At 45.5% G+C, this 25,140-nt stretch overlaps 1 protein-coding gene across 5 annotated transcripts in view; it reads right to left on the bottom strand.

The window, feature by feature from the left end:
• GATAD2B (GATA zinc finger domain containing 2B) overlaps positions 1-25,140 on the bottom strand; it is an 81,102-nt gene that overhangs the window by 17,245 nt on the left and 38,717 nt on the right. For all 5 annotated transcript variants that reach the window (XM_084613716.1, XM_084613714.1, XM_084613718.1 and 2 more), the window contains 4 exons: positions 10,372-10,701; positions 1,671-1,800; positions 1,252-1,383; positions 763-894 (listed from right to left, as the gene is read on the bottom strand). In XM_084613716.1, the coding sequence (XP_084469842.1) occupies positions 763-894; positions 1,252-1,383; positions 1,671-1,800; positions 10,372-10,700 (723 nt within the window). In that variant the 5' untranslated portion in view covers position 10,701. The remainder of the gene's footprint in view (positions 1-762; positions 895-1,251; positions 1,384-1,670; positions 1,801-10,371; positions 10,702-25,140) is intronic.

Below are 25,140 nucleotides of genomic sequence, written 5' to 3'. Positions count from 1 at the left end.
GAAACAGCTATTCCAGCTTGACATTTTGTTTGTGTTTTCCTTCACCCCCTTTCCCAGGCACACTGCAGTGTCTCAGGACCTAGTTCCACTGGGAGTAGCCATCCTTGTTGCTAAACACGCTGGTGGATTTCTTTCAGTAGTCTATATACCAGTAACCCTGCGACTCTCATGAGACACTTGCCACTCAGTGTGCAATACCAAGCGGTGACCAAACACAGCCTTCTTCAGTACCATCATCATCACCCACATCTTGCACTGTACCAGCCCTTTCATCCCACAGGACCCCAAAACAATTTGTGCTATTAAACCACATATCCCTTTAATGAAAAGCATCCCATTCATGGCATGCATTGCAATGCTAGAGAAGGGGAAATCTGCCAGAGACACAGGGTACACTAGAAATCTTAATCATGCAGAACAGAAAATGTATCTTCCAGCACCTCTTTCAAGAGACTGTCCCATACAGAACACAAGATAAACACTGCCATCTAGTCTATTTATTTGGTCTGACAGTGGTCACTGCATCTGCATTTTGTGACCACGCACAAAGAACAAAAGGTAGTTCTACTCACAGGGCTCAGAAGTGTCAACATTTATTTATTGGAAAAGCCATCATCTGCAATATGGATAGAAATGATTTGCAAAGAAGAATTTTTTGGCTTTTGGAGGAAGCAGTATGTGTGGTGAACAAAATTTTAATACTGCACATAAAAAGTCTCTGATGTCACTGACAGCAGAGAGTGTTGGCTCAATGATGCTTACCTGTAATGTTCTTAAATTCTGAGGCTCAACCCCCTGGGCTCCAGGCCTGGAGGGAAGCTTGGACAGTCCCTGCTGTCCCACATGGGCAGGAGATGGCTGAACAATAGATGCAGCATTCTGCACCACTGGAGTCTAGATCGAGAGAGAAAACATGGGCATCACAGTGGAGCACTTATGAGAGGAAATGCACAAATGGACTGATCCTGAACCAAGCTGGCGTATGATAAATCAGATGCTAACACTTCAGTGCTACCTAGATTTATCCTTTGCTGGTCTCGAGGACCATGAGCTGGTTTCGCCACAAGGAACAGATACTGCCCAGCCTCTGGAACAGGCACCTACAGGGAAGCCAGTGTGAAATAAGGGGCTAACTTGAACGCGAGCATCATCCCAAGAGACCTATTTGGCCGTAAGATGTACCACCAAATGGGCTCCCACAAGCCTGATTGAACACAATTCCATGCACCCACGCATCTCCCAGAACTTCACCTTCTGTACAACATTCTCCTTTTGCAGTTGACTTTGCCTCAGCTTCTTCAGCAACACCAGCCTGGCCTCTTCCAGTCTCAGCTCATCCCGGAGTTGTTTGATAAGCTGCTGTCGCTCCTCTATGCCTTTACCCTGCACAGACAGAGACTCACTCAGGACTCATATGGTTACTCTTTGGTAGCAAGACTTTGGTAGCGAGTGTTAACCAACCTGGCCCTCACAGTAATTTTGTGCTGTACTTAAATCTGAACTAAGGTGGATTCTTGGGGTGAGCTGGAGCATTATCAGCAATGTCATTGTACTGCCCACTATTCCCCTGCAGCTCCCAACCCTCTAAGAGCTTGTGCCCCCTTTCCCGTGGTAGGGCTCTTTACTCCACCAGACACCAGTTTCTCAGTGAGCAGGTTGGATGCTCCTACCTTAAACATTTCAAGATTTGCTGCCTTAAGTCTTTCTTCCATGCGAGAGCTGGAACGTGGACTTGATGCCTCATTATCGGAAAGGACAATTATATCTGGTGAGGGGGTCAATCGACCCCTGTCCTGGTCACTGCACAACAGAGGGAAATGAGAAAGTTGAACTGAAATGCTGTTCCAAATGTAGAGACATTTAGAAATCCGTGACCAGTATAACCCCCACCCGCTCCCCCATGCCAGACAGAACCATTAGAGTTTTACATTTCTCCTTATAGCCGCACATGTGAAGCGGCATAAACTATTGGCTTCAAAAAGGAAAAGACTGCTCTCTGCTCACAAATGTTCACATTTAAGATAAAAGGATTCACTCCAAATGCTTTCTTCACTAGCAGGTTAACACACAAGCCCATGTCTGAGACAAACCTGCACATGTTGTTAATAAGGAGCTAAGTATTAACTAAACAGGGAAATGACAAGCAATGAGGTGCTGAGGCTCTGGATACAAATTAAGGGGGCACAGGCAAGCATAACTCCAGACATCTTTGCCTGTTATGCAGACATATTGAAAAAGTCACTGTTACTCACGTGATGCTTGAGATAAAGGGGGAAGTGCTCAAAGTTTAAGACACATGTAAATACCCCAAACCTATATTCATACACAGCTGTTTGAAAAAGGCCATAAAGAAAAAGCTAGACAGAAATATTCCGCCCAGAGTCAATAGACCGAACAGCAGAAAGGAAGAGCAGCTACAGAGGCCTGTCGCTAGGAAATCAATGCTATAATCCAGTGGTAACCGAGCAGAGTTACATTCATTGTGACATCATTTGGAATAAGGTGGTTACAATAAAAGCCCTTCAGCGTCACCAATTTAATGTAATGGAGCTTGGGGAGGCTTGCAAAAACACCACGAAAGTCAAGATGCTAACCAGTGAAAGCACGCTTGGTGTAAGGCCCTCTATCACTGAGTGGCAGACTGACAACTCTCAGGACTTCAGTTTGAATCCACTGCCATGACTGAGGTGGGGCTGCAGATTAGTTTATCTGAAATTTAGCAGGTGAAACCCAGAAAACAGCATTAGGTTAAACCAAAATTAATTTCTAGGCCTGACTACTCTGCAGCCTTTGATTTCAGGCAGGACATTAGGCTCAAAGGGGCCTTTACACACCCATTACAAGACACAAATGCTTTAGAAGAGTCAGATCAGAATACTTTGATTCAGCCTCAGATTCCCAGGTGTCACCGGCAGCTTCATGCCGCTAGGACACACTCTGACAGCATTAGAACGGGACAATCAACCTCTCGCGGCACAACCGGAGGCTGCTGCTTGCACAGGCTCTGCTGTCAGACGATGGTTTTGGCCTTCGCAGCTCCCTGCTGCCATCATCTTCTGGCCGGCTCACCTTCTGGCCACCAGCGAGACTGGGAAAGCTTTGCTGTCTATTCCCATTTCTTATGTGTCTTCCAGCACTAAGGGCTGGTTTCAGACTGTGGGATGGTGCCTCGACCATGCCTAATCCTGACACAGCGCTACTGGATGTTTATCCCCCTACAGCACAAGCACAATGTCCAGTCGGGGAATCATAAGATGTGGTACTCATCTTAGATGAGAGAATCTCTGCTGGTGTATAACCATGGGAGAATAAAATGGCAAAAGGGCAAAGGTCAGGAGGAAACGAGGGTGTGTGTGTCAGACAATAGGGAGGAAGAGGGCATGAAAAGAAAAATATGCACCAGAGATTGTTCTCAGAGGCAAGTGGTACAATCCTCAGAAAAGAGGGATTCAGGCATTCAGGAAATGGAAGGGGCTCTGTGGAAGGAGGGGAACACAGCTCTCTCCTGACTCGTGTAAAAGAATTGGGGCACAACCCTCTAACCTTTTATCTCCAAATTACTGAAATGGACTGAGGGTCAGTCTCTCTTTTCCTTTGAGCCATTGCAGAGATACTGCAAGGGTTGCATTCTGGTCTCACCTCTGCACACCTCTGCAATTCCTGCCAACCCAAGTAAGGAGGCTAGCATTTGGAACACCTTGGTACGCATTAGCCAGTTCAGGCTGTGTCCGTGTGATCTGTTACCAAAAGCCAAGCTCATCGCTAGCTGTGACCGAGATAAAAGCCGACTTCAGAGTACTACGGAGATGGGCTCTTGCATCCGCTGCCGTCCTACTCATCAGAAATCTAGTGTGTTAAATTACAAACTAAAAGTTTTGATTGACAGCTCATGGATGGCTGTATATCTAGAAAAACTCCAACAGCCTGCTCCCTAAAAATCAAAAACAGAGCAATAAGCAATTTGCTGACACTGCAAGCACTGGGACATTACTCTGTAAGATCTTAAGAACTCTAAAATCATTATGGCAATCAATACCCTTTTTGTGGGTCATTACATCCTTGCAGCCTCATATGAGGACGACACCGTACAACAGATAGGATGCTCAAAAGAATAAAATCCCTAACCCTGTATAACGAGACAACGTGACTTAGGGCTTGTCTACATTACCCGCTGGATCGACAGGCAGCGATTGATCCACAGGGGGTCGATTTATTGCACCTAGACACGATAAATCGACCGCCAAGTGCTCCCCCGTTGACTCTGGTAGACCACAGGAGCGAGAGGCGCAGGCAGAGTCAACAGGGGACCGTTAGCTGTCGACTTACCACAGTGAAGACACCACAGTAAGTAGATCTAAGTACCTCGACTTCAGCTACATTAGATCGATATTTCCCACCCCACCCCCCCGTAGTGTAGACCAGGCCTTAATCACAGGACCAGAATCCTGGAGCTCTTGATCAGAATCCCAGCACTCGCTTTATGGCCTTAGGAAAATATTTCTTTGCCTCAGTTTCCCCGTCTGGAACAGAGGGGAAACTCCTACCTTGCGGGGGGTGAAAGACTAAGCACAATATCAAGGCCAAGTATTACCAGCTTGAGTAGTTACAGTACAACACAATACAAACTGGTACCACAGGCAGACGCAGGACTATGGGATCAATGCAGCTTGAAGGCTTCACAGAATAAGAGGCAGAATGCATTTATGACGATTTGGCTCCATGTTACTATGCGCTCAACCACCTCCTTTAGTTAATAATGAGGCTTTTGATGTTCAAAATCTTGCATACTGTGCACACACACTGCACAGAGATCTGGTCTGGCTTGTTTCAGCAATCTGCTGTGCCGTATGTTTTGAGCAGTACCCTCAGGTCTACTGCAGCTGGCCTATTTGTGACTCTCATCTACTGGTGGGATCTCTGGGGTGCACCTTGGAGCTAGGATTCCTTGTTTATGACGACTCAACTGACAATTTCAACTTGCCTTATTAGTTTGGCTTACCATCAGCCTTATTAGCACAATTACCGAATCGGGCCCAGAACATCCTAGAGGCATATGGTGGCTTTGATCTGTTCCAGGCAGATGAATCTATACCCAGGGTTTCACATTTAGCCAACTGAGGTAGCTGCTCTTTGACACATCTGAAGTCATCTCCAATGCAGCAGTTATGGGTGACCCATCTCTGTTTAAGTGTAGTGGAACTCTGCTACAAAGAGCCACCTGCTTCCAAACATACCTGTGGCCACATTATTGGGAAACTGGGAGTTAGGACTTGCCTCCACACGGAGCTACTGAAGCACCTGGCATTGGCCACTGTTGGAAGACAGGATACTGGGCTAGATGGACCTTTGGTCTGACCAAGTATGGCCATTCTTAGCTCCATGTGTGGATGCTCTTACTCTGGTATAAGAGTGCCTTGTTCCATTTAAGCATAATGCACTTTGAAATGGGAGATGTGAGCAAAGCAACTATGTCCATGCCTTTCAGCCAGCACCTGGCTCAAAAGCTCCCTCCCTCTCTCAGCACCAGGTTCCCAGTGTTTCTATTGCTGGCTGGTGCTTCCTTTCAGGCTGCCTTCTCTTGGTCTTTCTCCTGCTTTTTTACAAACACACATTGTGATAGCAGATTAAGCTAAAGCAGAACAAGGCACACTCATTCTGGAATGAGAATGTCCACACACACCATTAGAAGAATAGCTGTTGCACTTCAAATTTACACCTTACCTTAATCCAAATGAACTTTTAATGTAAAAAAGCCCTTATCTGATCTATTTGTGATTGGGAGGCTTTTTTGCATGTGTAGGCTGTCTGAGGCTAAAAATAAGAGGCATCTCAACTCTCTCTTTACTGGTAAGTACCAATATCTAATAGCTAAACTAGCTCTCACCTTTCCCAGTATGGCCTGTCCTGGCTCTTGACCATCAGGGCTGATCTACACACAGATTTGCACCACTTTACCTAAACCAGTTACCGAAAACCAATTTAGGTATTTTGATGCAAGTCTGTGAGAAGATGCTCTTATTTTAGAATGAAGGGGCTTAAGTCAGTAACAAATATCCCCACACAGACTTTGCACCACTATAAACAGATTTTAATTCACACCTTTTGTTATTTCAGTGAGAGTTCATATGTAGACTAGCCCTCAGACATCTCAGGTGGTCTGTGTTCAGGTGCAGAATGAACCTCTGTTAAAAAGACTGCTCAAAACATCCATTTGTCACAACAGATTGCTGCTTTCCTCATCATTCCTGTAGTCTTTTCATGGTAACTATATAGCTGTTTTGCTTGCTCCAGGAGGATTTAACTCCTCATATCTTTGGCCTCCACTTGCCACACAGGCACACTCCAACTGATTAAAAAGCACCATATTTTGGCTCCTTTGAGATTTTCCTAAATTCAGACAACTGATATGATTTCTTGCAATTATTTTGGACAAATATTCAGATGTGGCTAGTGCATTTTATTTGCATTCCATTGCCTTTGACATTGATTTTTGTCAGACGGGGGAAACAGGGCCATCTGTAAAGAATCGGTAAATATGTCAGGACTGTTATTTACTTTTGTCAAGGCAAGAGCAGAATTGCAACAAAGCCACTGGAAGAGAAGCAGCATTGGGCATGCAAGAGACAGGCAGAGGTGGAGGTAGATGAAGCAGGCCTTCCCAAGCCAGCCCTTGGTCTTTCCAACAGGACAGGGAAATTGAACAGCAGACATATTTCTATTGCTACAGAGAGTTTTTTCCTAAGTTATGCTTGAAATTTTTGGAATATTTTCTCCCCTCTTCTTTAGGGCTTGTTCTGTTTGATTCATCAGTATTTACTTTTGAAGCCAGTGTCTCTCTTTATGGTTATCTTCCACTCCAAGCTTGTCTGGGAAAATGCATCTCTGGTAGAAATTTAGAAACTTCTTAAAGACACAATGCCATCCCTACACATTGTGTGGTTATGTCTGGTTTGGTCCAATTCTAGCACTTCGCCAACTAATCTCAAATTCAACTTCCTCTCCCCCTCCCCACAGTGACAACTGAAAATTCAAAACAGGGACTCCGAAGGAGAGAACAATCCCCCAGCCATGCGAGGCCTCCACTCTGTCACAGACTGACCCACTGGTCCTTGCATGAGGAAGAGACAGGAATACACAAGTTAATAGCCCACGATAATGCATCATATAGAGCCGCTATTATTCCCAATACACTGTGCATCTATATTGAGCTTTAACACTAATCTTATAACCCTGGTAAGGCGGCTAAATATTGTGTCACATGGGCCACAAATAAAATGAGTTGCCCAAGGCTGCAGGGCAAATCGGTCACAGAGCTGGGATGAGAACTTCCCATTCCTGGGTCCCTGTCTATTGGGCCATGTGGTCTCTCCCCCAGATGAAACAGTATGAACCTTGAGTGACCTGACTAACTAATGGCAACTTCACAGATCAGAGTGGCTGTGGAACTTGCTTGTGCCACAGATCAGGCCAAGCCCAGGGTCTGCAAGGTTCACCCATTAGATCAGACAATTCTCCAACGAATTAGTGGGATTGCAACGACACTCCTGAACCAAACCCTCCAAGTAAGAGTTTAAACAAAGGGAGACCTCTTGCTCCATCAAAAGGTGTTTCTTGTACATGAAAATATTTCTGTAACAATAAGGGATGTAAAATATTATACAGTTAACTGGTAAGTATTAGTCTTACCATTAAGCCACCCTCACAGTTAACCCCCTGTGCATGAGTCTCAAATCAGTTCTCCTGCCCCGGGCTAGCCAATCCCAGCCCTGGCTGGCTCCAGAGGCTTCGCAGGGGGCAGCCAGCCGGGCAGGGGGAGCGTGTTTAGGCCATGGGGGCAGGCAGGGACTGCAGGCCCTTTTGGCGGGGGTGGGGAGGGGGAGATATAAAAGTAGTCCCCCACCTCCCCTTGTGCTAGTGGAAGGGGTTTGGCTGCAGAGGTGGACAGCCCGCTAGTCAGTGAAGGGAAGGGAAGCTGCAGCTGGGGTGGCATGGAGTGTCCGTGGAGGCCATATTGGGACAAACTAGGTACCTGGGGCCCTTCTCCCTTTAATTGGTTAACCAGTTAAACAATATAATTTTAAAAAGTAACTGTTTAAACGATATCTACATCCCTAATAACGATTACCAAGACTCTACAGTGATGGATACAATGTTTCCGCTTGTGCCCAAATGTGTTTCTTTGTGATAAAGGAAACAAAATCAACAGCAGAGGCAACCAAATAGATGGAACACACATGATGGGTTATTGCTAGCCAAAATGAAATAATCCAGGCAAATGTACATTAGAAAGACTTTCTGCCTCCTGCTATTGGTGTCTCAGGCCTACTCACCACCCATAACTCTTTGCAAGTCAGAATCTGATAGATAAGCGAATGTCTAAAAGCATTAACTTGTGTAGTACACGATACAGAAGCACCACCCACATACTGTAACAGCAAGGGGGGACCCAGAATACATGTAAAACCTCCCACCCCTGCACACCAGCTATCCTGAAGAACCAAGGAGTCCTCCTTAAATCCAGAGATTACTCTTCAGCTAAAAAACTAGCACAAAGATACTTGGAAAACAGTAACTAAGACAGACCGTTAGGGTTTTGCTGAATCACAACCCAGTTGCTTTTTAACTCGGAATGGGAAGAACAAAGCACTGGCCAGAAAGCATCCCATCACCAAACGAGACATCTTTATTGTTAAAAGAACCATTAGGAGGAATTTTTCCTGTCTGCTGTTATATGCAAAACAGTTCCATTAACGAAGCCACTCTGCTAGTCCATGAGTAAAGAACTATTCTGCCAAGCGGGAGGTTCAAATCTGGCTAGCCCATAAGGAAAGCTGCTAGCATAACAGGTTGCAGTTATTCTTGAGGTGGCAGGAATTTGGCTTTTAGGAGCCCTGCCTCCTTCAAAGAAGTTTCATTCCAAGTCACTAACAACCGGTTTCTGGATGCAAACCAAGCCCCTCCTGTATACCATACCAATTTTATTTTATTTTTAAACTACATGACTTCTACACCCAGCAGTAGATTGGTTAGACCAGCAAGCAGCAATCTGAGGACCAAAATGAGTTCACAGTTAAGTGTCAGAGAAAACAAAAAACCTGATAGTCCACTTAAAGAGTGTTAAAACTTCAACACCCTGGCTCCCCACAGGTCTGAGCACTGTACTCTTTAAAATAAGAATCTCCGATTCAGTTTTTTGACCACTCTTGTCACACAGTGGGTTAACTGAGCATCCAAAACATAACAGAAAATCAGACCCATTAACACTTCCCCCCACAACCCCCCAAGAAATAGAAGGGATATTTGCTGTATGGTGCTACTGCCTCTCTTAGCTCACAAGTTCACTCACATGTGGATATGTGATCTCAAACTTCCTTAATATTCATCACCAGCCCACCCTCAGGGGATGCCTGAAGGGAATTCAATAACTGGAGCTCAGCTGCAGCAAATCAAGTCAGCAGGCACTGAGCACGTGCACAGGAGGGAAGTACCTGCTGTAAGGGGTACCAACCCTCCCCCTGAAAATGGACGCAACCAGTCACTGATAGACCGCCTGTGAAAAGGTTATGGGCTTGTCTACACAACTGGCCGGATCGGCGGGCAGCGATCAATCCAGCGAGGGTCAATTTATCCCATTGACTCCAGTACTCCACCAGAACGAGGCCCACAAGTGGAGTCGATGGGAGAGCGTCAGCCGTCGACTTACCGCAGTGAAGACACCGCAGTAAGTAGATCTAAGAACAGCGACTTACATAGCTTCACATAGCTGAAGTGGTGTATCTTAGATCGATCCCACACGGTAGTGTTGACAAGACCTTAGACTCTGCTAAGAAAACAATTACCTTCTTACTCCTGGAGTCACCAGTTTCTCCAAGGTTAGAGTCAAGATTGATTATCCGTGCACTTATACCATACTTTACCTTCAGCTAAATAGAGGATTTTAGTTGTCACTTTTGTAGGCACTAAGAAAAGACTAAATGGGGTGGGATTGTTTTTTTAAATGCCCAGCCACCACGTTACTGCTGTAGTTTATATATGATACACAAGTTTATCAGTAAAGGAACAAAATCCACTTGTGTGTTGAAGGGGGGTTGTTCGGACAGCAAAAATAATGGGTAGGCTTCTGACAGCGGGAGAACATGGTTACTGTTCCCAGAGAACCTCTGCAGGGAAGCACAGCAACTGCTCCTAGCTGAGCCTGACAGAGATATTGCACAAGCAGAGATTCAGATGCCATGGAAGATCCCCAGGCAGCCCCACGAAATGCTGCTCTAATTCCCATGACTGTGGACTTCCTTTTTGGCTGAAAAGAAGGTCAACAAGAGTCTGTGCTGAGATGTAACTGACAAAAACGCCAGTTGTTCAGTGGCCTACCTTCTCCTTGCGCTCATATCTACCGGCTCATCATTAATGTTCTCCTTGCCCGGCCGCCCTGCAGTCCTGCCATCTGCATGGGGCCTCAGGCTCCCATTCAGCTTCTCTTCATAGACTTTAACACTGTCCTGCTTCACCGGGAGCTCGTGGGGCACCTCGAGGCCAGAAAGATCCTTCCTCTTCAGCAGCGCCAGCATCTTCAGGCGCTCCATGGCCTCATGCCCTTCCATTTTCAATCTCTTTGCCAGGACATCCTCCCGGTCGTCCGCTTGGTCCAAGCTCCGTTTTAAGAGGTTCAGGCGCAGTGCATCTTCAGTCATTCTGTCCATCCTGTAGAGAGAGATTGGCATAAAAGCAGGGTCAGTATCAGGGCAACAGGGAGGAAAAGCAGCAAATGCAGCCAACTAAGAGTCTCGTGTGGAATTAGGAGACTGGTGAGCTCTGACTACAGAGGCTCTCTTTGCAGGCTGATAACTTTGGAACACCTAAGCCCTGGTGCAATCGCTGGCATTCTTCCCCTTGCCTTATTGTGTCCTTCCTCCCCCAAATCCTAGTGCCAACCACTGGGTCCAGCCACTCTACTGGGCACTGGTGCCCCACTGATATGGCACACAGATGGCTGGCCTCCTTCTCAGGGTGGTTTTGTTCCCAGACTCTCACAACCTGGCGTGTTCCATGATTGGATTTTCCTTAAGTGCTGTGGGCTGGAATGCACCCAACAGAATACAGGGGGCGTGGAAGAGCTCCAGCACAGTGGGGTCCAAAAAACAGGGAATGGAGCTGTAAGGGGACAAGGCTGCTGGCTACTACACCTGAAGTCTTAGTCAAATGGGAATCAGTGGTATAATACACGAAACCCATTCAGACAGATTACACGGGAGGTTCAACCACTTCCTCCAATACGTACTTGGGCTTTCCCAAGAAGCCTCCTTTCAGTCTTCTTTGCAAAAATAGTGTATGTCTGGTAAAAACCAAGCCAGGACCCTTGTCTACACTAGAGAAGTGCCCTGTGGTAACTTGACCTGCTGGAATTGCATGCACCCAGGGTGCCCAGTCCAGGGTGCCCAGCACACCACATCCACTCCCAGCACCCCCTGCCAGTATTGCACTGTTACCTCCAGACTGCTGCACCACCCCCACAAAGCCCAACCGGTCCCTGGAGCAGGTGCGTACTGTCTATGGGCTGTTTGTTTACACCCGTTCATAGAGGCATCAAATGGTTCCAACCCATGTGGGGGTCTGTGCACAGGTCATGAGGGAGAGGGGTTGAGATGCATCCTGCTATGCACCCACAATCAACATACCATGGCAGAGACACAGAACAGCAGCCTTGTGCCAGGCCCACGGCTGTATTATCAGCACCATCACTTTCAGAAGTTTGACATTTTCATTTGTGCACACACAAGTTTTAATAGGATTAGTTTCAGAGTAGCAGCCGTGTTAGTCTGTATTCGCAAAAAGAAAAGGAGGACTTGAGGCACCTTAGAGACTAACCAATTTATTTGAACATAAGCTTTCGTGAGCTACAGCTCACTTCATCCGATGCATCCGATGAAGTGAGCAGTAGCTCACGAAAGCTTATGCTCAAATAAATTGGTTAGTCTAAGGTGCCACAAGTCCTCCTTTTATTTTTGCGAATAGGGTTAGTGTTTCATCCCATTCTCATTTTGTAGCTGAACTAAGTTTCTTTCTCTTGTGCTTTCCCTTCAGAAGCCAACTGGGAGTGGTCTGGGCCAGCAGGGAAGTTGTCCCTCTTTGCTCCTCCATGTAGGTCACTGAGTTCCACTGCACTTCCTCGTAATATACTGGGCCACTTAAGGGTGTTCTTGTTGCCCAGGGGTAGGGCGGAGAACAGCAGGATGTCCGGTGTCTGCACTGAAGCACCATGGGAAGGGGTTGTGCTGGATGGGGGTTGGGCCTTTAGTCTTTGAAAAAAAGACACTCAAATCAAGCAAAAAGTATTTCAAGTCATCAGGTCAGAGACAGAGGAGCAAAGTTTTTTCTCTTTGAAGAATAAAGTCTTCTGTAAAGTGTCATTTTTCTGCAGTCAGCAGCTTTCAGTTAAGTTACCCTGTTAGTCTGTAAGGAATGTGATGCACTTACAGTGACAAAGCTGCATCTTACCAAAAAAGGTTAATACGAAACAAGACCCTTCCCACACACTCCCTTCACTTTTTTCTGCTCCAGACACTACCATGCACTCCAGGTGCAAAACCCCATGCAGTGCAAATCAGAGTGGATAATTATTTAAATCAGTGTATTAAAATTTTAAATTACAGGTTTACTTTTCAAAACTTAACCTATTTAAAGTTTAAAAAGGACAACCTGTATTAAGGCCTAAACCTGCTATAATCTATTAGTATCATTTAAATTAAATACAAAGATATTAAGCAATACATGAAAGCTGTAAAGTTTCAAAAGAAATTCAACCCACCGATCTGGTGGAAGTCAGTGTCTAAGCACCCGGAACCGCAGGTTTCTGAAGTGCTAAACCAGCTTTTGGCAGCAGTAGCAGAGAGAATGATTTTCTTCTGCTATGTACACACCACAGCTTACATCGGTATCAGTTAGGTCGTTCAGGGAGCGAATCCGCCACTCCCCGGAGCGGCACAAATTACACCAACCTAAGCTCTGGCATGTACAGCATTATGTTGGCAGGAGCGCATCTCCCGCCAACACAGCTACTGCCATTTGTGGGGGCTGGAATAATGAAGTCAATGGGAGAGCTCTCTCCTGCCGGCTTCGAGCACCTGTGCCAGCAGCTGAGCCGCATCATCGATGCACCGCTGTCAGCTCTGTAGCGTAGCCACAGCCTTCGTTTCGGTTTATTCTCCTAGTGCAGTTCAATGAGCAGTTCGTTCAAAGTTAAGAAAACAAATGGAAGCTGAAAAAGCTTGTTTTTCTCTTTCAATCTATGAATAGAAGCTCAGTGTGAGAAGCTGAGATCTACTAGTTCCATAATCTTGAAGGACACGGTTACCAGAAAGAAAAGGAGTACTTGTGGCACCTTAGAGACTAACCAATTTATTTGAGCATGAGCTTTCGTGAGCTACAGCTCACTTCATTGGATGCATACTGTGGAAATGGCAGAAGACATTATATACACAGAGACCATGAAACAATACCTCCTCCCACCCCACTCTCCTGCTGGTCATAGCTTATCTAAAGTGATCATCAAGTTGGGCCATTTCCAGCACAAATCCAGGTTCTCTCACCCTCCGCCCCCCCCCCCCCCCCAACTCACTCTCCTGCTGGTAATAGCCCATCCAAAGTGACCACTCTCTTTAAAATGTGTATGATAATCAAGGTGGGCCATTTCCAGCACAAATCCAGGTTTTCTCACCCCCCCATCCCCCTCCAAAAACCACACACACAAAAAGAAAAGGAGGACTTGTGGCACCTTAGAGACTAACCAATTTATTAGAGCATAAAAGCTTATGCTCTAATAAATTGGTTAGTCTCTAAGGTGCCACAAGTCCTCCTTTTCTTTTTGCGAATACAGACTAACACGGCTGCTACTCTGAAACCACACACACAAACTCACTCTCCTGCTGGTAATAGCTCATCCAAAGCGACCACTCTCCCTACAAACAATCGTTAACTACAGATTATACTACTTTTTTTTAAACGAAGCAGTTAGTTTTAAATGAAACTTTTTTTTTTTTAATCAAAACATGCTGATCAAGAAGTTCAAGTATGCAACATTTAAGGTAGTTTTATTTATTAAAAAAATAAAATACTGTCTTTGTGCATTTAAGAAATGCATCATTCACCACTTCCTTAATTTTTATGTTAGCATCTGAATCATGTAAGTTAAGCCATATAATTGCTTAAATAAATGCATTGAGATATATTGTATCCTCGTGTTAGCAAAAAGTAGCACCAAAGTTAATGTAAAGGCTGTACTTAGCTGCAAACATGTTTTAATGGTTACCAGCTAATGAGAACCAACCTGTTTTTAGGAAAAGAACTAAAATGTACAAATAAACAATTTTAAATCAGGGTTTCCTGTCTGATTCAAATCAAAGTGATTTAAACCCCTGATTTTAATCACCCATATACCCTGGTGCAAACGGGAATGGAGCATCAAGTTAGCTGTAATCTGTTATTCCTTAGGCCTGACAAAAAGCTCACTACACAAGCCAACAAAAATCCTTTTGGAAAGGAAGTCAGTCTACTGTGGTCACTCAGAGAAAGGTCAGTTTAACAGGATCTTCACCATTCAAAAAGTGGTTTGGAAGAAATACAAAGTTATGGAGGAGAATCAACTTTAACAAAATATATTAAAATATTCATGCATCCTCAAAATACCTCCTGTGTCTAAGTCTTGATGGCATAACGAAGACGCTGGCAATTTATTTCAATGGCCTTTCTACATCAACAATTGGGTAGCAGCATGAAAGACAACACAGCAGAATAAGACCACATAAGCACAAACTATCAAGGGGTTTAGCAAAATGTCACAAGCACAACAGTAAGCGTCAGTGGAAGCTGTCCCCCTGAATTTATACTTCTCCTCTGTACCCAATTGCACATGTTAGGACCAAAGAACCTGCGATTTGAAGTTCCTTGGCATTTGCCAGTTATGATCCCAATGATTTAAATGCAATCTATAATGCAGCACCAAGGGACCTGGGTAGGAATGCCAGACTAAAAGTTAACTACTCCCTACCAACAGAAATAACCCAGAAAGCTGATGCAAAAACTCCACAAATCTTCACTGGCCCTTGTCTACTCTACTATAGAAATCTAGTCACATAGCTCCCACACGTCACTTCTGGACTTCCCACTACCATGCGGATCACTACAGGCACAGTAAAACCACCACAACTGTGGCGTTCTGTACTGACGCACAGCCACACTCCCCAAATCTGCTGCGAAATGAGAATCCTTTGTGTCACATAGTATTTGAGGGAACAACAATTTTCCAGTACAGGAAGCCCTAAACAACAAAGATTCTGATTGAAATCTAGAAAATCTTGTTCCTTTGCACTGCAAGAGCTCAAAAACTCAGGGTTCTTCCCCAATCATCAAGATGAAAGGTTGCCAATGTCCCAAACACACAGCTCACCAAGGACCGAACTAAAGGATCCTGTGGCTTCTCAGTCTCATGGAAACTACGGTCCACTTTGAACAGCATCTGCTTATCACAAGGCAAATGCACCTAGCTCCACCATAAATGGGGACTGAGACACTCCTATTTGTGATTGAAGAAATGAACTTCAAACTATAGAACATCTGGTGAAGTGTCCTAAAATGATTGCATCCTGATATATGCCACCCACTTTGTGTCACCTGACGCAACTAGCTGGATTGCCAACCTAGACTTGGACATCTAACAGTGCTGTTTTTAAGCCATAGAAAAGGAACCTCTCTCTTCCCTATTTCCCCTTTTTAAAAATCAAACTAGTTTTTGTACTCTATGAGCCCTGAAACATGGCCAATATGCACCAAGCTCATATACATGAGCTCAACCTTAAAGGGGGGGAAGAGGTATGACTGTTTCTAAGTGTTGTTTTAAGTCACGCATGGGCTGAAGTTTTGAAAGCTAAATTTCTGCCAGGAATAAGTTTTGACTCTTTAAAACATCCCTCATAATTCCATGTCTTTAAAGTAGAACCCTAATACAAGCTGAACTAGGCTAGAGCAACAAGACAATGCTGTGATATGGGTGCAGAGGTATCAGCTGTGCCACAGAAGCCCTGTTCTGTTAAAGTGGTACAACCACTTTACACAGCAAGGAAAACATGGAAATCTGCACTGCAATAGAAAAAGTCCAGCCAGTCTACTAAGGCAGGTCTGATCTCGAACAGGTTCTCTTACTAAAGGTGAACACCAGCTAGAAGTCTTCCTAGTTTATAACTGGGCCTTGCTGTCAGAGCATTAATGTATACTGTAACCAGATACAGAAAGGCAAGCACAGACAAGCAAAGAACATGCTTTGGGAAAGGTGTGAAATGCAGATCCCTGATTTAACTTGGGGTCACTTCAGAGAGAGAAAACAATTATTTAAATCTAGGTGAGTCACATGACACCACATGCAGACACAAACTCATCGCACCTAGAGTCCCAGCACAGCTCCAGCTGCTTAGAGAATGCACAGCTGCAGTTAAGTCTGCATGAAAGGACTTCAGCAAAACTTTCCTGGTTTTGCTGGTCTTGGGAGTCGAAAAGAGGAGGCTACAGCTGAATAAGAGGGCTATATACTTGGCAAAGGCTGGCACAGGATACAATGGTCATGAACAAAATTTCCTCCTAACTTTCTTCACACGCAGTATCACTGAATGGCAGTCCTCACTATTTGGTTTAGAATGTCTGAAGTTCCATACCAAACCTCACTAAGTACAGTACATCCCACCCAGGAGGAAAGGCATCTTGCAGATTTTCCTTCTGAACAGAAGGCCATTATCTTGCATATTAAATGTGCTCCAGTTTGATATATAAACAAGAAGCGCCACTGTAAAAAAACAAACAAACAAACAGGAAAATAGATGCCACCTTAAGTGAGAAGCAATTTAATGCAATTTCACTGAATTATGTCTTGGTACTCAAAAGCCTTACACTGTTTCATGCACAAATATCTTCCATGTTGCATGACCTGGCACCAAGACAAATGCAGCTATAATATTTGCTAGCAAGAAAAATAAAAAATACCAGAGTGCATAAAGGAGATTTAGGCCTCCTGAAGACACAATAGTCTTGTCCTAGACTGCAGAAGGGCAAGAAGCCCATCATTCACACTGACAGATTTTCACTCTGTTCCAGTACTTTTCCATGCTAGCTGCTTTTTCTTTTTTTTGGGGAAGGGATGCAATAATCTTTGTCTGCACCTGAAGTATCTCCATTGTCCACAGTGATTCTATGAGCATGACACAGAATAATGCTGTTGTATTTAACAACCAAGATCTACCTATTCTAGGATTGAACTTTCTGAAGTGTAAAAGCCTTTTAAACAAAAAATAAAGGTAAAGTTATTTGTTAAAGCTGCCAGACTTTAAACTCACCAGCAATGTTCCCTCTAATTTTTGACAGGCCGTGTGCACAAAAAAATTTTCTGTGCAAATTTTTGTGCTTTTGTGAAAATTTGTGTGCGCGGGGTTTAGGATCTGTGTGTGCGCGCATAGCTTAGAGGGAACAGTGCTCACCAGCTGTGTTTGTCTGGCATCTCAGAGGCCCGTTAGTTCAGACCACTGGATTGGAGAAGTAACCTCTTCCTACTAGTAACTGTTTTTCCAGAGTTGCGTCTGGCCATTCACAGAGATGGGATTCAGCATCTCTAGTGCTGAGCTGCAAAACTATTCAGAAAAGCTGTGTCCACAGAGAGCAGTAGCACTCTTGTGCTACGATATCACATCACATCAGGAGCAGTTTGTTGGCTCCACTTACATAAGGGTGTGCACCTCCACCCACTTCCTAGATACCCTTCTTTTCTCCCTCTTCACCTTATCTGGTCAGTCTTATCTGCAAATATGAACTCAACTACCCTCTCTGTGCCGATGGTTCTACCTCTCTACTCCAAACAGAAATCTCAGCCTGTCTCTTTGACATCTCCTCATGGGTGTCTGGCCATCAGCTCAAGCTCAACATGGCTAAAACAGAGCTCTTTAATCTCTCCTCCCAAAGCTTGCCCCATTACCACATTTTTTGATCACAGTGGACACCACCACCAGTCTATTACTCAGGCTTGTAACTTGAGTGTCATCTTTGACTTGGACTTCTGTCTAGGGCCTCACATCCAGGTTGCATCTAAGTCTTGCAGATTCTTTCTGCATAACATTTTTAAGATGCAGCCACACAGCTGAAACTCATCTCACATCTCAATTACTGCAACATTCTTCTTTCTGGCCTTGAAAAATGCAATCTTGCCCCACTGATGTCCTTGCAGAACACTGTTGCAAAGATCATTTTCAAAGCCCATCACTTGGCCTATGTTACCCTCTCTTCACCGGCTCTACCTTCTATCATATCAAAAGCTAATTACTTTCATTTTCAAGGCCCTTCATGACCTATCCCTACCGACTGCCTGGTCTAAGTAACAAAGGTTGACTCCAGTTGGCCCAGGACAAGCATCTGCATGTTTTCTCCCATTCTTCCCCTTGTGCCTGGGACAAGCTCCCTGTAAACTTTTGCCAAGTTAACTCATTATGCTCCTCAACTCCTTTGCTGTGAGGCCTACAAAGACATTGACAACTATTAGGCTGCTAGTCTGCTGAGACCACAGCCTACCATGCTGACCATAGGTGTTTCCTTATACTCCCTCGACAGTCAGCATCCATCTATTGTCACTTGTCACACTTAGACTGTAAGCTCTTTGGGGCAAGGACTGTCTTTCTTCTGTTTGTACAATGCTTGGCGCAGTGGGGTCCTGGGGTCTGAATGGAGCTCCGAGGTGCTATGATAATACACATAATAAACAGCAACTTCAGTTCCTTCTCCCACATCTGCAGAGTGCCAAAACACAAAACTCCAAGGAAGAGGCAATGGTGGGTGGCATAAATACAACAGTCACTAGTAACCATGGGTGGTGGGTATAATAGGCCAGGGGAGGCCACGGTCGCCGAACCCCCAATTGCAGGGTTTTGGGGGAGGAGAGAAATATTTGCTTTATTATGCTCCATGCAGTTTCCAGGGTGGCTGAGGCAGCGGTATGTGTTATTCAGTCTGCTGGGTTCATCAGTAATCTCCCTGAACTCCAGGGAGATCACTGGGGACTCCAGGAAGCCGAGTAGCAAATACACCTCCTTAGCCACCCTGGAACCTACATGGGGCATATCAAAAGCTTCTTTGCAATAGTGAGACACTTTCATCCTGGGCAGCTTGAAGTCTGGGAAGGGGAGGCATGGTACGGCTGGCCTGGGGCTCCTCCGGGTGGGTGGGGCAGGGGGGACCTTGGGGCACCTCCAGCCGAGGGGGGGGGGGAGCCACGCGCTCAGGCCTCCCGCCAGCCTGGGACTCCTCTGGGTGGGGGAGGGGCGTGCAGCTTGTGGCTCCAGCCCTGCAGGGAGCAGAGGGTCATGGGGCTCTGGCTGCAGGGAGCTTGGGCCTGCAGCTGAGAGGGGGTACTTGGGCCTCCAGCCAGCCTGGGGCTCCTGCGGCCGAGGGCAGGCACCTGGGTCTCTGGGAGGGTCGCGAGACTACAAGGGAGGAACGGATGGGGCCCGGGGCTAGCATCCCCAAAAGGGGGCTCCACCCACCGCCCATGCTAGCAACCAACCTCCCTTCAAGGGCCTGTGTGAATACCCACTAATGGAAGATTAGCAAGCCGTGCCCACATCCGAGGACAGCAGGGGAAAGAGTTCGAGGCAAAAAAACCAAAAAACAAGAAAACCCCACAACACACTCTAGTATCACTAACAAAAACAGAATCAGAACAGGATGGCAAGTCCAATGAGTGGTGCTGAATGAGAGCATGAACTGGACTCCACGTTGCTGCTTTGTAAATCTTTACCAGGGGAGTCTGTCTTAAACAGGCCATAGAAGCTGCTGTGGGCTTAGCAGAATGTGTCTTAGCCCCCCTCCCCCCGAGCATTGGCTTCCTGGGTAAGTAGCAGCGTGTTCAACACATCTCTTGTTACAGGGGGAAAGAAAGTCTGCTTTTAATTGGTTCCCCCTACATCTCCCCTATAAACTGCAAACTGTTTGATCTTCAAAAGGGTTTAGTCTCTCCTAACACAAGGCTCTTTTAACCTGCAGTGACTACAAATGCAACTCCCCTGGATGAGCTTGAGGTCTGGGGAAGAAAACAGGGAGGGAGCTGCACCGTGACAAGTGAAAAATCAGAGAACCTCAGACATAAAACTAGGGTGAGCCCTTTTGACAATTTTATCTCCCTACCTCCAGGCAGCAAGCTCACGAACCCTCCTAGAAGAGCTAACAACTATTAGAACACTGCTTATTCGAAGATGCCTAAGCCAGGGGCTTGTAGGGTAGACAGCAGCACAGTGACGAGATTCAAGTCCAGGTAGGGGAGCCCCTCTCACAGGGGATAGGCATTCAACATTCTCCGTTTCATTTTCCCTTGAGGAGTGAGAGAATATAGGTTTCTCTCTGACCATGCTGTGATGAGCAGAGATAACTGCTACATGAACCCTGAAGGAAGCCACTGCTAACTCTGTGATTTCAAGTACAGTGGATATTCTAATACCCAAGGGATACTGGCCCATAACAGGGTTAACCCTTTAGTCTGCTTCTAACACAAACCATGTCCATTGCAAACTGGAGGGCAGAGTTTTCCTGAATTGTAATAGTACCAACTGGACCATTTATAAGCAAAATCAGCCTCCACAGTGACCAGCAGATTATTCTTCCTGCAGCCAGATGACATGTGTCTGTGTTGGAGTGAATACTTCCTTGTTGCTGGGACAGGAAGCCTGGAAGGAGCGGAAGACAAACCTGCAGCTCTCTGGACAGCTAGAAGTCTGTGTACCAGAGATACAGGGGCCATACCGGCTCCGCTTGGCTGATATTCCTTCGGACTCTGTGGAAGAAGGGAATGGGAGGGAAGGTGTAAAGCAGATGACTGCTCCAGTCCTGCAGGAATGTGCCTGATAGTAATTTTCTCTCCCTGTGAGCCCTGAAGTACTGATGGCAGTTGGCATCCTGTCTGGACTCAAACAGGTCAATTAGTGCTTGTCCTGACCTGAAGAAAATGAGGATTTCACAGAGTAGTTTAGGAATTAATGCAGAAGTGTTAATGGACCACTTTACCTTGAATGGTCTCTTAGAATGTGTTTACTTATGTTAAATATTGGCTGTAACACTGAGTACCTTTCCCAGAGCGGAGGAAGAGCTCCACATAGCTCAAAGTTCGGCTCTCTCAGCACCAGGAGCTGGTCCTAGAAAAGCTACCACCTCACCCACCTTGTCTCCAGGATCCCTTGAATGCAATACAGGACCAGGATCCCTGGACACATCTTTTTATAGGAGCCATTTTAGAAGAGGTTGGTATCGCCCCTGAGGCTAGGTGCTCTGGTGATGCTGAACTGTGGGGGGCGGTCTCTGAAATCAAAAAGATGTACCTCTCTCTCCTAAGCAGCAGAGAGGGACTTGGAGAGTCTGGAGACCAGGCTGTGACTCTTGGTCTTGATCTCTTCCAGAGCACCGCCTGTCTTATCACATACACGTGGAGCCAGGAGATCGCTACCACACCCCCTAGTGGACACGGCTTTTCTACACAGTCCCACAGCTCAGCACTAGAGGTGCTGAATCCCATTAATGGGAATGCACAGAGGCCCTTGACGAAGAAATAAGGATTTAGTTTTTGACAAGTTGGAGGCAGAAATTCAGCTGCCCTGGCACCCTGAAAATGAAATACCACCAGAAATAGGACACTTTGCTTTGAGCCATGAAAACTAAAAATGCTTCAATTCCAAAACCACCCTGGCTAATAATCAGCTGGGTGTTGACTATAATATCGTTTGCATAAAGTAGTCCGCTTGCTGAAGGAGAAAACCTTAAGTTACCCTACTACGGATAACATCCTGACTCTCCCGGCCACAACCCATCTGAGGGCCAAGAGACCTAAAACGATGCCGATTCTTTACAAATCCCCTCTTTGCTAGAACAAGAAACCCAACCCACAATCGCCATAATCAGATATCGTAACATTTTAATCCTCTCGACAGCAGACGTTACTGGCTTGGTAAATCAACGTGCACTTTGAGCCAGATTCAATAAAAATTAAATCAGGCTTCAGACATTTTACTGACTGGAGCCCTTCAGTGTTGTTAATTCAGGTGCAAAAGCAAGCATGGGGAAGGAATAGAAGAGGGTTGATGGGGGGGGGGAGAACCTGCAGCTTTATTAGGATTTATATGAATTTCCAAAATAACCTCCCCTCTTCCTTAACTGCAGGAAAGAAGGCACCGTGGGAGTAGCTAAGTATTTTTTCATCTAACTTAGAAGGAAGAAACTATTAATACTCAAGTAAATCTGAAGGTCAGACAGTCATGAACTTGCAAAACGCTTCCCAGTTGTGTGTCAGACTAACCCAAGAAAAGTAAAAAGCAGCTAAAAAATAATAAAAAAACCACGCATCCGATGAAGTGGGTATTCACCCACGAAAGCTTATGCTCCAGTCTATAAGGTGCCACAGGACTCTTTGCCGCTTCTAAAAAATAGATTTCAGAGTAGCAGCCGTGTTAGTCTGTATTTGCAAAAAGAAAAGGAGGACTTGTGGCACCTTAGAGACTAACCAATTTATTAGAGCATAAGCTTTCGTGAGCTACAGCTCACTTCCTCAGATGCATATCGTGGAAACTGCAGCAGGCTTTATATATACACAGAGAATATGAAACAATACCTATTCCCACCCCACTGTCCTGCTGGTAATAGCTTATCTAAAGTGATTTCCAGCACAAATCCAGGTTTTCTCACCCTCCACCCCCCCACACTCACTCCTGCTGGTGAGTGCTGGTGAGTGAATTTGTGTGGGGGGGTGGAGGGTGAGAAAACCTGGATTTGTGCTGGAAATCACTTTAGATAAGCTATTACCAGCAGGACAGTGGGGTGGGAATAGGTATTGTTTCATATTCTCTGTGTATATATAAAGCCTGCTGCAGTTTCCACGATATGCATCTGAGGAAGTGAGCTGTAGCTCACGAAAGCTTATGCTCTAATAAATTGGTTAGTCTCTAAGGTGCCACAAGTCCTCCTTTTCTTTTTTCTAAAAAATAGAAGCGCTTCTAATTTGACTCAGCTTTGAGAGCTGACACAGCATGCACAGATTCAGGTTTACCTTTATAGTAGCAAGCTGGAACTAAACACCAAACAAAAGCATAAATATTTTTACTCCTAACTTTACATCGATATAGACTAATCTATCAGAGGAAGTCATTTGAGTGTTTAGCAGTGAAAAAGTTGGCCAATAATAGGATTACTTTAAGATGGATAGATACATATACAAACACTCTGAATCCTATCATTCAAGTGCATTAAACAATATATTTCATTTCAGGGTCACACCTGAAAGCCAAGACATGATGGGCTTTACAACACATCTTCACCAGAAGATAATACAAACCAGATGATTCAGAATTTTCTCCTGCTACCTAACACAGCAATTCCCCTGTAAATTACTCCCAGCAATTCTCCACATCCAAGGAAGCAGATTCTCCATTTCACTTCCCTAAAGAAACTCACGGTGGAAAAAAAAAAAAAACAAAACAAAAAAAAGAGAAACAAAATCCTCAAATGGTGGCGAAGTCCCCTAAGGGAAAACAAAAGAGCTATAAAACATGTTTTGTTTCAGACTTGATAGAGACTGTAATTATCTTCAAGTGTATCTCTGTAGGTGAGCAAGCTTTACTGACTGGATCACAAAAATGCTGGTGTCAGAGTTTAGAACCAACACTTAGGAGTTAACAGACCCCTAGGGAGAAGGAGTACAGATGAGAAGCAGAGAGGATACCCCCATTACACCCCCACCCCCACGCAGTTCTAGAGACAGTAAATACTTTGATATACAGGGGAAAACTTCCCTCATCAGTTGGAGCCTACTCCTCTCTCTTCCCAACTACCCAGTTCCTTCTCTTCTACTTCTTATCAGTCATCTTTCTTTTGGGGGGGTTGAAGCCCACTCTCTGGAGCAGCAAGGCAGCTTCTCGGCTGGACAGTATGTGACCTGTACCTGGGCATGCTGCTGCCGCACCAGGTTTCTTTTTCTCCAAAGACTACAGTACAAACTGTTTCTTTTTGCTCAGATCCCTGTAAGGCAAAGCTGGGGACAGAAAGACCCTCACCACCCTTGTTCTCCACCTACCGTCAGGTTTCAGAGTAGCAGCCGTGTTAGTCTGTACCCACGAAAAGAAAGGAGGACTTCTGGCACCTTAGAGATTAAATTTATTTGAGCATAAGCTTTCGTGAGCTACAGCTCACTTCATCGGATGCACCCAACCAAGGTGCAGAGACCAGAGATTCCCACTGCCCCCAGTTACTGCAGCTCCTGTCTCCAATACGGCAACATGCCCCAGCTCCCCAGACTGTCTCGTGTGCCAAACTCCGTGCTGCCAGGACCATCACGGACTCATTCCAACCCCTCCTCTTCTACTCCCCTGCCCCCACCCCACACCCTTTACCCCCACCTAGAATCAGCCTCCCCACTGAGCCCCTCCCAAGTTTCTCAGCAATGAGTGCAAGAGCCTTCTTCTGTGCATCTCCTGCCATCCTGAATGGTTTTGCAGCATCTCTGCCTTGACGACTCCCCAGCTCTTCAATTCCCATCTGCACCCATTCTCTCTTCCTTGATTGGGCCTCTTGGGATAAAAGCCCTGGAGCATGGCCACAGCAGGCTCAGGTCAGCTGACTCAGATTCATGGGACTTGGGTTGAGGGGCTAAAAATTGCTGTGTAGACATCTGAACTCAGACTGAAGCCTGACCTCTGGGACCCTCCCCCATTGCAGGGTCCCAGAGATTGGGCTCTAGCCCGAGTCTGAATATCTACACAGCAATTTTTCAGCCATGGAGCTCAAACCCCGTGAGCCCCATTGACCCGGGCAGCCACAGGTTTATCCCTGTGTAGGCACACCCTTAATTTCTCTCCCTGCCTTGGATACTATTTATCTCTAAATTAGTTCACTCTAATGCGCACTGGGGTACAGTGCATATAAGAAATGCTACATAAAGTGTTGCATTGTTCTGTATTTCAGTTCAAGAAAAACATGCAACAACAGTTACAAGATTTACAGATGAAGAAAGGGAAGGATGAGCAGTGCTAAAAACAAAGCTTGGAGTAAAGTGTGTGCGTTGTAGCTTGGTGCAGAAACAGCCAG

This window comes from Lepidochelys olivacea (genome assembly GCF_965140295.1).
Source record: "Lepidochelys olivacea isolate rLepOli2 genome assembly, chromosome: 24".
NCBI classification, from domain to species: domain Eukaryota; kingdom Metazoa; phylum Chordata; order Testudines; family Cheloniidae; genus Lepidochelys; species Lepidochelys olivacea.
The sequence above is the reverse complement of the archived record's forward strand: the minus strand, read 5'-3'. Positions and strand labels throughout refer to the sequence as shown.